The 15,650-nt window shown below is 33.7% G+C and overlaps 1 protein-coding gene across 2 annotated transcripts in view; it reads left to right on the forward strand.

Annotated features, from left to right (window-relative positions):
* Positions 1-4,001: 4,001 nt before the first annotated feature.
* The window catches only part of LOC150102464 (uridine diphosphate glucose pyrophosphatase NUDT14-like), a 70,884-nt gene continuing 59,235 nt past the window's right edge, over positions 4,002-15,650 (forward strand). The window contains exon 1 of one of the 2 annotated variants that reach the window (XM_090398777.1): positions 4,002-4,218. In XM_090398777.1, coding sequence (XP_090254903.1) covers positions 4,138-4,218 — 81 coding nt within the window. In that variant the 5' untranslated portion in view covers positions 4,002-4,137. The remainder of the gene's footprint in view (positions 4,219-15,650) is intronic. The other variant, XM_090398778.1, reaches the window with a different exon arrangement.

Below are 15,650 nucleotides of genomic sequence, written 5' to 3' on the forward strand. Positions count from 1 at the left end.
CATACATGCTTTGAGTCTGGAAATCAATAGTAGTTTTGTTTATTTAAATTGTTATCAAGTTCCTTCCATTTTAAGAAATTTTTTATGTGAGTTAAACTAGTCTCATGTCTATGTAAAGTTGTACTTACATTTCTCCAATCGTTATAACCTTCTACAAGACTCAGTGGGTGATTCAGTTGATTTAGTAGGTACGACAAGTTTGCAACAAAAGCAAAAAACTGAATTTAAAGTTTCGGAATAAATGAGCCATGTTCTTGGCACGAGCTCCCGTTTTCCTTTTTTCTATTATAATACGTGTTACCAAATTTACGACCATATGTATCTCTGGGATATATTATATTCTTATTTTGAACAGGCCCCATTTCAATTAAAACAAGTCGTAATTTTTCATCAATATTTCCCCGTTCACCTGGATCTTCTAAATTTACAGAAACTAACAATGTATTAGTTTCGTGGTCAACTACAACTAAATCTTGTTGTAGTTGACTAAATCCTACTATTTTTCACTTAAATCATGTTCAGTTATCTTGTTCAATAGTTGCAATAGTACCTTCATGCAAACTGGATGATGTACACGGTTCTTCAACTCTGATTTCTGATGTATCGAGTTGGTTACAATCTACATCAGAATATTTTAATATTTTAACAAATTTATTAAGAGTCCCAGTTTGTTTCTTAATGTCTGCTTCTTTCGCAGCATGACCCTTATGATTTTGTGCACCGGATAACTTTTTATTTAATTTTTGATTCCATTTCTATTTTATACCCACAATAAATTATTACACAACACGACACAGAGACGAAATAATAGTCCGCACTGCGCTACTGTCAATAGCCTACTGAGATGCGTACCATATGACTGGTTAACTAGCAACAAATGTTTTGTACGAAAATTCGTTTCTGCGCATAAAAACTGTTCACCGTTTCACATTATATAGACTGCAGAAGACACAACATTCTGCAGGCAAGCATTTAGCCTGCTCTAGCCGCAAATTGTAAACAGCCAGATGGTCAAAGAGGCGGCAATATACATTTTTTTTTTTAATTTTTATTCAGCGTATACGGCCTCATTTATTTTAATATTGATCATTCTAAGAATTATTTTGTTTTTAGGATAAAATTTTTGTTTCTTAAAAATTAACTTATGAGCCGTTCCCTGACGACGGCGCCCGCATGCCCGCTTCCGTCGGCCCTGGTTTTACCCTTTTCAAGATAATTAATAAACAAAATGCCTTTAGCATCCCAAACCACCGATGCATGACCTTTCCTGCTGACGGAACCGACTTTGTGTTCTTTGGTGCTGAACAACCGGCTTCTATCCACTGTTTTGACTGCTGTTTGGATTCTGGTGTGTAATGGTGAATCAAAGTCTCATCCATAGTAATAAGTCGACGCACAAAATCAGTTTTATTCTTGTTAAAACGCTCCAAGCACTGTTCAGAGATTTTCATGCGAGTGTGTTTTTGATTTGCTGTGAGCAAGCTCGGCACCCATTTTGCGCAAAGCTTTTGCATTTGCAATTCTTCATGCAAAATATATCCTACACGTTCTTTTGAAATGCCTATAGTCTCAGCAATTTCACGCACTTTGACTCGCCGGTCATCCAGTACCATATCGAGCACTTGATCAATGATTTCTGGTGTTGTTACACTTTTTGGACGTCTTTCATTTGGATCATCTTCAAGGCTGGTACGTTTAGACTCGGCAGCCCATTTCTTAATTGTCGAAAACGGAGAAGAGTGCCCATAAACTTTTATGAACTTCGAATGAATTTCTTTTGGCGTTAAACCTTCTTTTACAAAGAATTTTATAACTAATTATATATATTTTTTTATTTGGCGTTAAACCTTCTTTTACAAAGAATTTTATAACTAATTATATATTTTTATTATTATTATTATTTATTCATTTATTTATTTATCTGTGAAAGTTCAAAATTGTCTTCTTTTCTCATATTTATGATGAATTTGTGAAACTCGATAATTTTATTTTCGAATTCGTCTGGCATGTTTTGTGATGTTTTCGTTTTTGCACGCATGCATAAATCATTTATTTTCATAAATCTAAAGCATCATGATGGCGACCCTGTAAAAATCGATGATATTTCTTTCTGTGGCCAATAATTTTGATCGTTGAATAATCATTTTTGTAGATACGCAGCAACCTGGTCTTCTTTGATCCATTATCCAAGTTTGTAATTCATTTTCAATTGCTGGCCATTTTGCCAGTTTTCTGCAGATATTGTGTTTTTTACAATTTGTTTCTATTAATTGCTGCTGTTGTTTACTCCAATTTAGTACCATTTTTTCTGCAGGTGGAGGCCCAAAGTGCCGCTTTGCTGTCCTATTGTCATTCTTTTTTGCGTACTCAATCACACTACGTTTAAACGCAATCGTATAGCTTTGTAGAATCCATGAGTTATAAAAAAATAAATATAATAATGCATTGATCCATAGTTTAAATGTGTAATCGTTAACGACCGTGCAGCTGTTTAAAGTGATCATGCATTAACGACAAGCGATGACGCACCGTAACTGCGCATACATAAAATATAAAATAATTAATTAATTAATTAAAAAAACAACAACATCGGTTTATAAGACGCAGTCGGCTTTTCAGACGCATCCTAATTTTCAGATAAATTTTAAGTACAAAAATGCGTCTTATAAGGTGAAAAATACTGTATTTCAAATCAGATAAATGTTATCGTTTTTTTTTTTTTTTTTGACCGGATGAATCATTCTAGAGCACTTTACTTGGTAGTATAGTGCACTTAATAGTAGAATAGTAAAAAGGAAAATGTGATGCTATACTCGAGATGAGGACTTTTAATAAGTAAATTTTATTACTTTCATTTTAATTTGGTATATAAGGAAATATCTTATGCCGCAATCCCTAAAAAAAAAAAAAAATTATGCATATTTCTCCAATAATATGACGCCTTCGTAGCTCAGACGGTAACAAAAATATCCTATTGTTAGAAAGAGCTGGGTTTCTATCCTTAGCAGGACGCAAGAGACCTCTATAAGACTTTTTAATTGAAAGTGAGCCAGGTGGTCTCATACTGAGGTACAGTATCAGTTTTTCAAAAACGGGCAAACTTTCAAGAAAGTTTTCCCGTATTCAGTTAACAGATATGACACACTGGCGCAATAGCCTTCGTTGTTTCGGCCGTAATTCAAAACAAGTTCACCCAGAATATGGACATATCCTAACCCTTAAAGACCCAAACACAAATATGCTCTTATCTATTGAAATCGAATAAGTAATATAAAGGTGATAAATTCAGAAAGGGTTTGCTTCCCCCCACCGTCAAAGAAATCAGTGTGAAAAAAATACTGTGAATTTTTGGTTAGAGAACAAACACTAAGTTAATATGTTTTTTTTTTTTTTCAGATACTGTAAAATACAAAGGAAATATCGAAATAGATATTCTCTAAAAAGTAAGTAATCTGTATTAGCATAAAAGACAGGTTTTTTCCCTCAAAAACTCATAAATGCATGCGAAGCTCACTGGGAAGTACTGAAATTGCCTGGATTAATGTGAAAGCTGATCTGCAATATTTTGCATATGTTTAGCGATATCATTAAAACCGTTAAGGGGGGAAGGAATTGTTAGCGCATGTTTGGATTTTTTTTTTTTTTTTTTTACAATGCAGTAGTGAATAGATGAGTCATGCGATCGCTTTAATTGATATTATATTACTCTGCCTTTTAAATGCAGCGTACTTTGATGGTGTTTCACATGTTTTGGTAGTATACTGCAATGCTCGAAGCTTAAATGTCAATTTTGTGAAAGAAAATAAATACTTGCACTCAGAAAGAGGTATATATTAAGTCTCGTAACCGTAAATGATATGCATCAAAGCCAAGACAGCAGCAATTTGCTTGGTGAAGAAATCGGAACAGCGAAGTGAACAACTGTAAGGTGAATTAAACTGAAAAATAAAGAATACAACGATTAATTGCCTAGAATTTGTGTGCTATAATCTTTATAACAGACTGAGGACGAGATTATTGTCATGCCCACTGCCTAACGTTTGAACCACAGTGAATAGTAAATGTGAGAAGTGATGTTTATGATAAATGTTTTAATTACATTTAATTTTACCGGTTGAAGCATATTTAAACTTAAATATGAATCAGATTAGTGAAATAACATTAGGGGAATGCGAAGAATCAATATATGTTCGTCCAACACGCATGTCCTATGTTCAGGTATGTACTTGAGCTTTCACCATTTACTTACGTAAATGGTAAAATATCATAATTAAATAGGCTGTGTTTGGTTTTGTTTACGAAGAAGATGGGTAATTTCATATATGTTATTTGGTGGCCAAATACCCATACAATATTGTATTATTTATTTCACATACACCATTTTAATTATTAAAGGATAATGCCAGCAATAACGCTGCAATTTAAGATATCATTTCCTCCTGAATGTGAAGGAAATAAAAGGCTTAATATTTATTATCCTTTCGTAGCTAAATATTGAAACTTTCAGAATTGACCAGAAAACTCATGAGAATACAACCTTTTGCATCAGAGCTGCTTTGAGAGTAAAGTAAGCATTTAAAAAAAAAATTAAATTAACATGTGCTTGAAAATGGTATCATATCAGTGGTTATTCATAACCATCAACAGCAAATCTATTATTGGTTAAACAGTAACAAAAAAATGTTTATGACCAAAGCAGATAAGGGTATTGCTGCTATCATAATGGATCAAATATGACAAAAATTATCAGTCTTCTAAAAGACTTCTTTACTTACTAGGTTATAGATCATAATTCCACTTAATCTCAAAAGAAAAAAATATATATATAAAATATTTTAAAGAAAATTAAAGCTTGGCCCAAAGACAGTCCTGGAGATATCCCTCCCCCCCCCCCCATTCCATTCCTATAGTTGATAGTATAGACAGCCCTACGTTTTGACATACAGTCCTTCCCATTTCAGTGAAAATTCTATTCACTTTAAAACCTTCATTTAAAAAAAAAAATCTCTTAACCTGAAAAATTAAGACATCATGATCAGCTTTGATATTACTTCATTATTTACCAATGTAAAAAAGAAATCAATTACATAATTGAAAATTTTAAGCTCTCTGACTTAATCAACCTAGATGTTAAAGTTTATCAAGGTTTTAAATTAAATTCTATTTTGCCATCATCATTCTATAAGGATGATGGCAAAAATTCACTTTAAACCAAGATAATTAAAAATGAAAATGGAAAATTCCTGCTAACAGAATCCCAAAATTTCTTCGATTCAAGATTCCATTATTAAACAGCAATATCAAGAATATGTTGATGAAAAAATAGTAGAAACCATAGCAAAATTGAATGCAATGGGAAAATCAGAAACAAATTTTGATGCAAGTAGTAACAGAAGTTTAGAAATAATGATTTTATGGAAAGGAAAAATATTGTATAACTGGAACAGAGAAATAGAAATTATAATAAAAGCCAAAAAAGCAAAAAAAGTTACTATAAATGGCTAAAAAAACAAAACAATAGAACTACTTAGAATTAGAATTCAAAGAAATAGTGTTGTTTAAAAAGTAATGGAAGAAATGTAAAATGGATTGGTTGTGTAACAGAACTAGAAAAGGATATATCAAACCTGCCAGCCTGGTTGGCCGAATGGTTAGCATGTTCGCTCTCCAGCAAAAGGCTGCAGGTTCGAATCCCTCTGTGGGCACAAATGTTTGTAATTGTCTGTGAAAATACAAGTAGTGGTCGTGGGCAGCAAATGGCGTTGCGGTTCTTTGTAGTTGGTGAATTGAGACAGTTGTGGTGTAGGTGTCCTCCCTCGATGAGTCTTTGCCGGCCCGGTTGGCCGAGCGGGCATATCCACTCTCCAGCCAAACGGCTGCGGGTTCGAATCATGCCAGAGGCATGAATGTTTGCGATTGTCTGTGAAAAATACTTGTGGTGGTGGTGGACAGTAGATGGCATTGGTGTAGATGTTGTAGTTGATGTATTGAGTGGTGAAGACAGAGAGTTGTAGAGTAGGTGCCCTCCCTAGATGAGTCTTTGGACTCCCTGGAGGTATCACGTAATAATAATAATAATAAAACCCACAAGCAAAAATTGTTAAAATAATAAAATACACAAATAGAAAAATAAAAGAAAATGTAAAAATACAAATATTATTTTGAAAAATGTTGAAAAACTATTTTCATAATCTCTAGATTGATAATAATAGGAATTAAACATTTATTAAACAAAAAATGACCTAATGAACACATACAATGTCAGAACTATTAAATATGAAGAAAATGAAAAATAGGAAAAGATAGCATAAATATGGAACTGTATATAAAAATCCAATTGAAAAATTTGAAGACAAATTCTTTAATTTCTTTAAGGATTGGATGACTGGTAAGACTAGCTCTTGACAAAGGGCCTTAGTTATATCAATTTATTAAAGACATAAAGATACCTGCAACAACTGTAGTATAATAAGTCTCCTAAATGCAAGTTACAAAATATGTGCAGTGATGTTAAAAGAGAGAGAAGCTAAACAATGTTTAGAGGACCAAGTACTAGAAGAATAAAAATAGATTCTGAAAAAGATCAGGACACACCAGGAGGCATAGGGCTAACCACCTTATCCTCGATAGAGTAGCAGCAGTTAAGTGAATAGAAAATCCTCGACACCGCAAGGTAAAAGAGGAGGGAAGGAAGAAGAAGAAACATCCTTACCAACTTTAAGTTGGTAAGGGGATGTTATTGGGTTAATATGAAAAAAAAAAATTATAGAATGGGAGGAGAGGGTAGAACTAAGGGCCATCTCTTATACCCTTGCTCACACTATAAGTAGAGTGTGAGCAAGGGTATAAGGAGCAGTTTCTTTGCATGGAGAGTGGTTGGTGAGTGGAATGCTTTGCCATATCAAAAGGAACACAGTAAGGGTGTACTCTATCACATGTACTTTTTTTTAATGTATAACAATTTGGAAACAGCAGGCTCTATTCCAAATACAAATAAACCCACAAAGTTAGACTCATTATTTGCAGCAAATTGTGTATTACCTATGTTAGAAGATGATTTGCAAAGCTGAGTAAAATCATCTCATGAAATTTCAGAAACAGTATAATATGAAATTATCCAAATAAAAAATAAAAAGAATTGCTTTCGAAGGAGAAAAATCTACGTAATAGTAATAAATACTTTTTGAATACCTGGGATGTGATTAATCATATGAAGATGAAAAAAAAAAGTTATAGATGTTAACATATCCGAATTTTATTATTGTAAATGGTTAATAAATAACACATTTAAGGCATTCCTAGTACAAAAATATACTAGAATCAGACTTTAATTATTTTTTTTATATAATTTATAAAAAAAAAGAAAAAAAAAGATGAAAAATGAATCCAAACTAAAGAAATGAAATTCCTCAGGAAAAACCATTGGATATGTTTGTGGAACCAAAAAACAACTGAAGAAATCTTGCACACTCTAAATATAAAACCCATAAAATGGATATAACATCCAAATCAAATGGACAACAAACTTCCAAAATTATTGTATAGTTATAAAATAAATGGCAAAAGAACTGGATGACCAAGAAGGTGGGAACAGGCCAACTTGACCTAAAAACCTATGTTAGGTTGATGAAAAAGAAACCCTTGACCTCATTACACCACATTTCTCTCCCTGACATATTTGAATTTCTCAACTTCACCATACATTCAGATTATATTGCATGGAAAGGAAAAAATAGACATAAACCAATGGCTTGGCTAGGCTATGTAGATATAAACAAAATTAGTAAATATAAACAAAAATGGATACAACATATAAATCAAATGGATAGTATCTGGAATATATCTGATGTGTTTGTTGTTTGGTCTCATGGCCTAGATTAAAGATACATATTTAGCACATCTAAGCAGCCAACATCCAAAAACACAATCCACTAAAGAAAAAGAAACAATGAAGGAGAGTAACATTGAACATGATATCAAAATTGGAGATAGGCAGCTCAGCTCTAAAGAGCTGAGTTGAATACAGATAATGTCATACTTCTAAATAAATCTACTACAAGTCTTCATTAAAGATTCTTTAACTAAATTGAATAACCAACTATAACAAATCTGGAAATTCTGCCAGATTTATTATGACTGGTTATTTCAGCTAGTTACAGCTGAAAAAGACAACTAATGAAAATGGATAGGAACACGAAAAATGTCAATTGCATTCTTATTTAAGAATCTATAAAAAGAAGTAGCAAAATGTTTCAGTTAGGCACATTGTGTAGCAATGATGACAAATTAAATTTGGAAATAAGTAATAGAATCAACAAACCTGGTATTGATGGGGATGAATAAATTAGTATGCAATAAGTGAGAAATTAACCAGTACACTGAACTAGAAGTATATAAGAGAATTCAAATGAATTTTTATTTAATAGCACTGAAAGTTAGGTTGGAAATTACTTTTGAGCAAAAACTAGATACCATAGACATTAAGTATTCTGAGAAATTAGGAGTGAACAGATGGCATAATTGAAGAATCATATGAAAAACAAAGATATTAGGAAGACACGTGATAGTATCAGCATTCAAGAATGTGGAAGCAGAGCTAATCGCAGGTAGTATTGGCATGACTAACATATCATTCTAGTCTCTCTCTCCCCCCCCCCCCTCTTTCAGGGTACTTTGTCAGGATTTCAATGATGATGATCCACCATTAAGATAAAGACACATGAAAACAGAAATGATGTTTTTTATTGTAGTTTTTATTAATAAATGGCAAATTGATAAACAATAAAGCATAAGTTGAGGTAACATTTTGCCTATTAACCCCCCCCCCTCCCTTAAAAAGTAAAATGTGAAATTTCAGCTTGCAAATCTTAAATATTACTACAATACCAGAATTTGTTTACATAAGAATGATGCATTAAATACAGATATTATTGAAAAAAATTAGGATATAGCAGCAACAAATAATTGTGAAACGAGCTCATTCTAAATGAAAACTATTCTTATTTAATGTAAATTCACATATATCACTGCATAGATCTGCTGCTCATTCTGAAATCATTTCTGGACTAACCACAGAACTATGGTCTAATTTTGTCTTTTAATGTTTGTATGGAAAATCACTTTTAATGTTTCCGTGTGTTGAGGCTTAAGTGCTGTGAGGATGTCATGTTGGAGGTTTAATGGAATATTTTCAGCACTGGGAAAGGATTAAAACTAATTTTAATGCTTCCAATATTTTGTCTATCACTGAGACATCTTCAGGGATTACAAATAACTTTTGTAACAACACACTCAAATACAATACTAAGTGAAACATGTTGGTGACTCTAAAGTCCTATCTAGGTGGTGCGCCCTCTATGGGTGTTTGTAGGTGGGCTAGGATGTAACGTGGGATCTCTGATAATTAATGTTTCCCAAATTTTGGGAAGTTTTATGCATCTGTATTTATTTAAATTCAATTGATTTCTGAGTGCTGCCGCAGATTCTAAAAATAACCTTTCTATTTTGAATTTACTATGGTGGATCATGGTGGTTTTTCTCCAGGAGATCCTGTGAGTTGTATCCAAAACATGGTCTGCAAGGCCAGATTGACCACAGCCGTTTTTGCAGATGTATGATTTGTGTTCTAAACAGATGGTTGCTGATCTGCCTGTCTGTCCAAAGTAAGTCAGTTTGCAGGACCAGAGTACTCTATATACTCCAGGCACTGAGAGAGGAGGGAGCTGATCTTAGGAATGGATAAGGGTAGCAAATTTACAGTGGGGCTTAAACGCTGTGGAGGTTGTACTTTTTTAAGGACCTGGTTATTTTTTCTGATGTGCCACAGATGTAGGGTATGGTGATAGCATTTCTGAAGTCTTTCTGAAGAGATGGCCAGGGAATGGGAAAGGAACTGATTATTTTTTTAAATTTTGTAATCGCTGTAACCATTGGAAAGGAAGATGTGTTTGTGGTTGAGTTTGGTTGAAAGGGAGGTTCCACTGGAACAAAGCTTGTGGGCTCTATTGGTTAGAGTTTTAATAATGCCATATTGTTGAGAGAGGTGGTAGTAGGAGAGTTTGTGAATGTATCTGCCTCTGTGAGTAGGTTTTCTGTATATAGAGAAGGAAAGGTTACCATTAGGAAGGCAGCGACTTTAGACTCACCCACGTGTTTCACTTAGTATTGTATTGTATTTGAGTGTGTTGTTACAAAAGTTATTTGTAATCCCTGAAGATATCCCAGTGACTGAGACGATATATTGGAAGCATTAAAATTAGTTTTAATCCTTTCCCAGTGCTGAAAATATTCCATTAAACCTCCAACATGACTTTTAATGTTTATATAACATAGAAATGACATTATATATATGTTACATATGTCAAGCAATGATGTCATAAATAAACAATTCATGAAGATGATTCATGATTCATGGAGATGATTGTAGTAGAGGTTCGGTGTAGTGGTTGAGACAGTTGTAGGTGTCCTCCCGCAATGAGTCTTCGGACTCCTTGGAGGTGTCACGAATAATAATAATGAAACTATCCATCAGCTGATGCCTGGGAGCATCATATAAATGGGCTCAGTTGTATTGGAAAACTTCATTTCCACAAATGCAGCATTGTATAAATGGGCATTGTTCATAACTGAAAAGCATCATATGAGTGGATCATTGTAAAAGCAAAGGTTCACAAGGCAGGGTATCACTGTGTACAGTTTTATAATATAATTTAAATTTCTTTAAAACATGACAGAAAATGTTCAGCAATTGGCCACCTATTTACAATTCATATTCAGAGTTTACTAATGTTAATAATTGTTCCAGCATGCATTCTGTCCACAGTACCAGAGTATTATACTCTATACATTGTAGTATACAGTAGTTTCTGCTTACTCTGACATCCTCCTAACTGCAGTTTTTTTTTCTCTCCAGAACACATTAAAAAAAAAAAAAACTGGTGAAATCTGTGACCATGATTTACTGAATCATGCAGGTTTGTTTCAGTTGAAACAAGTGAAAGTTGGTATGCTCGTTAGCAACAAGTATGTACTAAGGGAGTAAAGCACTGAAATCATAAGTCATCATGAAATACTAAACAGAAACATGCACTTTATTTTTTTAAAGCCCACCAATTTACTTTGACCTATGTATCTCTTAAATTTGTTTTTGTTTCTTTTCATTCAGAGAGAGAGAGAGCTTCCACTTTTCATCTGCTGCTACTATTGATGATAATAAAATTGCTGGGTTTCCCAAATGGGCATTTGACACCAACTTGTGAAACAATTATGTTACAATTTGTTATCTGTTTTTGTCTGTAAATTCTACCCAGGATGTAAGAGGAAGTGTCATCCTCTTCTTTTTCTTTTTCCTCCTTCAGTTTCCTCCTCAAAATTTTCATTGTAGTATTGAAGACAACCATCAATGGATGCAAACACTTCATAGTTTCTGATATGGTTCATGTCTAATGGGATACACAAATTTAGTCTTCTGCAAGCTGATTTGCCTGGTTGTAGAAGACAAAACCCTGCCACATCCATATGAGACTGCCTAACTCACCTTCAGTTGAAAAGCTCTGATAAAAGATTCTTTGTATCCTAGATGGGATTGGAACCCAGGTCGTTCAAAACAAAGGGCTTAGCCTATATCGACTCGGATATTGGAGACTAGCTTTTCATTCATCTTATGTGAGATATCAAGATATATCATACAGTAATAAATTAGTTTAATCCTTTATCCAAGTGTAAGCAAACAAAGTTTGTGCCTGAAGTATCTTCAGGACCGAGGCAACTCGTGATAAAGGTGGACCAAGCTCTCATCACTCCTTGTCTTAGTATCTCCCATAATGCAAAGCACATCTCCTTGCAGACATGTATAATGTGCTATGCATTAAGAGAAGGGCCACTCAATAAAGGTCGAAACCCAGACCGGTTTCGACCTTTATTGAGGTCTCGTCAGTGGGAGCCAGACCCAGAGGTGGTGATACTAAGGTAAAACTAATGGAGAAGTCATCTTTACCTATACGAGTTGTCAAAAGGTGTCTCACCTTATTATTAAATTACTCTGGATTTAGAGAATGTTGGAAGTTTTTTCACTTGATTAGACTATAATAAATTGAATTTAATCCTTTATCCAAGTGTAACCAAACAAAGTTTGTGCCTGAAGTGTCTTCAGGACCAAGGCAACTCGTGGTAAAGGTGGACCAAGCTCTCATCTCTCCTCTTTACCACAAGTTGCCTCGGTCCTGAAGATACTTCAGGTGCAAACTTTGTTTGCTCACACTTGGATAAAGGATTAAACTAAATTTATTGTAGTCTAACCAAGTGAAAAAAACTTCCAATATATCATACAGGTAGCATCAAAGTGAAACAAGGAATGCAAAAAAAATATTCTGTGGTCGTGGCACCACACAACACCCATTTGGAAAGCTACATTAATAAAGTACATATAGATATGCATGCTCTGTTTTAGTATTTTGGAACATTTAAATAACTTTTATTATTGAAAGTGACTTTTAGTGATTCAGTATGATTTTTTTTTTTTTTAAATTGACGAATTATTTCCTTAGTCATTGTGCAGTTGGGGGGGGGGAGCGATCTAGTGGATTTGTTTTAAGCAACAGCAAAATAGTGAATCTAAAAATGCTGACAGATTTTGAATAAAAACTTAATATTGAATAAGCTGGAAAAGGTAAATGTGTGTGGCTGTTTTGCATGCTGATTTAACTTTTTTTTTATTTTGTTATAATTTTCAAGTTTTTTTTTTAAATTAAAATGTAATTGATAGTTTTTTATGTATAAATACAGTGGATTCCAGTTAATTTGGCCATCTGGATAGCATAATTGGGCCAAATTAAGTGAGTCCCAATTAAATGAAGTTGGACATCAAGAGTTTAAAAGGTGTGTGTACGTACATAAGACAAAAATACAAGTTCATTTTTGTTTTGTATTTGGTCACTTAAACATTAACACTTGAGCTTTTTCTTGGTTTTATTCATTGAATAAATTCCTTCCACCAAAAAATAAAGTTTACATTAGAGCTTGAAAAGAATAACCAATTGCCTTTTCTAGATACACTAATAAAGATACAAGAGAATGGACTAATCCAGCTCACCATCTATCGAAAACCAACAGACACTGGATGTTACCTGCACTTCAAATCGTCTTACCATATTGCACAAAAACTCAGCATAATACATATGCTTAAAAAAGCTACCAATATTATCTCAGAAGAAAAAGATCTCCTTGATGAACTCACTCTCATATCTCAAACACTGGTAAACAACGGTTACCCAAAAAATATAATCAAAAAGATTCTTCATAGAAACCCTCCACAACAACAACCTCCTGTCGGTCCATCATCATCCCTTATGCAGGCTCAGTTTCAAGAAAAATAGCCAAACTCCCGAAGTCTTTCAACGTCAGAGTTGCTCTCAAACCTGTCAAAAGTATACGCCACATTTTAAGATCTCCTAAGGACATTAATACCTTCTTCAAATACGTAGGTGTATACAACATCTCCATTCATTTAATCCTGTGGATTAAATTACATAGGCCAAACATCAAGAAGCCTGGAAATTCGAAAAAAAAGAACATATAGGGGACGTGAACAACAACAGAACAGATATTTCAGGATTAGCGCCCATCACTTCTCGATCTCTAACCCGATTGGGATAACAGCTCCATGCCTTATATAGAAGAAGATTTTCGATGTAGAAACTTCAAAAAAAGCGCAGTTATACTCCGTTCAGGGGAAAATCTAAACAGAAATCAAGGAATGATTCTGAAAGACATCTGGAAAACCCTAATAAATTCACTCAGCTTACCAGAATTTTATTTCACTAAAAACTATATTACATGCTCAATAAACAATTACTGAGACACCACGCTTCATGCTTATGATGTTACGTGTCAGTTTTAATTTATTTGACTCTGTTACTCCATTCTTCTTTTTTACTTGCAAATGTTAGTGTGTACTGTTATACTTGTCCTGAAGAAGCCAAACAGAATAGCTGGTGAAACTTGTTTACAATTTATGTATATCATCAGTGCCGTAACAAGGGAGTGGCAAAAGAGGCACCTGCCACGGGCGCAACTAGGTTTGGGGTGCAAAACGTAAAAAATAAAAATAAATAAATAGATATAAAAGTCCGCTATTTTATATTGTATTTTTAAATTTTGACAATATGCCACTTTAGACACAAATTCTGCAACGCACTGCAACCTATTTTGATGGGGTTAATAGTAAGTATTTAACATATCATTTAGTAAAATTTAACTTGTTACAATTTTAAATTTTTCAAAATTTTTGTCATTTTTGGGTTGGGGGGGCGCGCAAGTTAGACATTTGCCACAGACGCTTCATACCCTCGTTACTGTACTGTATATCATTTATTAATATCTGGTCAACGAATAAAACCAAGAAAAAGCTCAAGTGCTAAAAATACAAGTTTTTTATTTATTGATAGCAAAATTAGTAACTTATAGATAAACTTAAACAATTGGTTTTAATTAACCCCCCCACCCAGCCATGACATCTATAGATGTCCAGCTAAATCTGGATACAATTCTCTAACACCCTTGCAATAACATGGATAAGAAGTGCAATTTGGTTTCACTGTTTTATCCACCTTGGCCAATAGGGAGGTTAAAGTAAAATATTTGGCATAAAAATAATTTCATTTATATATGTATTAAGCACACACACACATTAAAGATGCATGCATAGGTATTCAATGCAGATATAAGATTGCCTTCTTGTATGAAATGGAGTCATAATCCAGTAATAAACTTTCTACCATCCTGGGTAGTGCTATCCAGGATGCTAGGGAGTGTCATCCTTTTGATTTTTTTTTTTTTTTTTCTGATTTCCTCCTCAAAATTTTCATTTTCATTGTAGTATTGAAGACAACCATCAATGGATGTTAACACTTCATAGTTTCTGATATGGTTCATGTCTAATGTTATGTCATTTTCACTATTGGTCACATCAGGCATATCCATGGTTGAATGCTTAAAATCACAGTGAGAAAAACAGTTTTTTGAATGGTCTTGTTGCTTAATCCTAATCAAGTATCAACCATACACCTCATTGCTTGTAAAATATTAACTGTTGTGCTGACCTTAGCAATTGTCCAGAACCAGTAAAATTTTTTTTCATTTTCGTTGCAATTCCATGTCCCAACTCATAAGTCAGTTATTAAAATATTCAGATATCATCCATGCATTTTTGTTTACATGATATGGTAAGTTAAATTCTCCATTCTAATCGCTTTAAAGCATCAAGGCCTGACCCTTCCTCCAATAACTAATAGCTTTCATTAATTAGTTCCTGACGTGTTTGAAAAGCATAAGATTTGTTTTTGTTGATCCAAATGGTGCAGCGTATTTATACCACAGGAAATCATCCCATTTGGCACAATAAAATAGTTCTGTTTCGTCCGTATTGCAGCACTAAATTTTTTAATCAATACTACATAATTTTTCTAATGCTCCATGTGGCAGAGATTACGGGCTTGTGTCCAAAATAAATGAAGCAAATTCTTGTTATATTCTCATTTTGTTATCTTTCTTCCAGACTTGTGCTAATAAAATGGCTGCCCCAATTAACCAGAATCTACTGTATTTAAGATGAATTTTATTGCTCAGTGTGAGACTGCTGCCTCGCTTATTGC

This window comes from Typopeltis vanoorti, chromosome 10 (genome assembly GCF_054136105.1).
Source record: "Typopeltis vanoorti isolate ZY-2024b chromosome 10, IOZ_Tvanoo_1.0, whole genome shotgun sequence".
Lineage (NCBI taxonomy): Eukaryota > Metazoa > Arthropoda > Arachnida > Uropygi > Thelyphonidae > Typopeltis > Typopeltis vanoorti.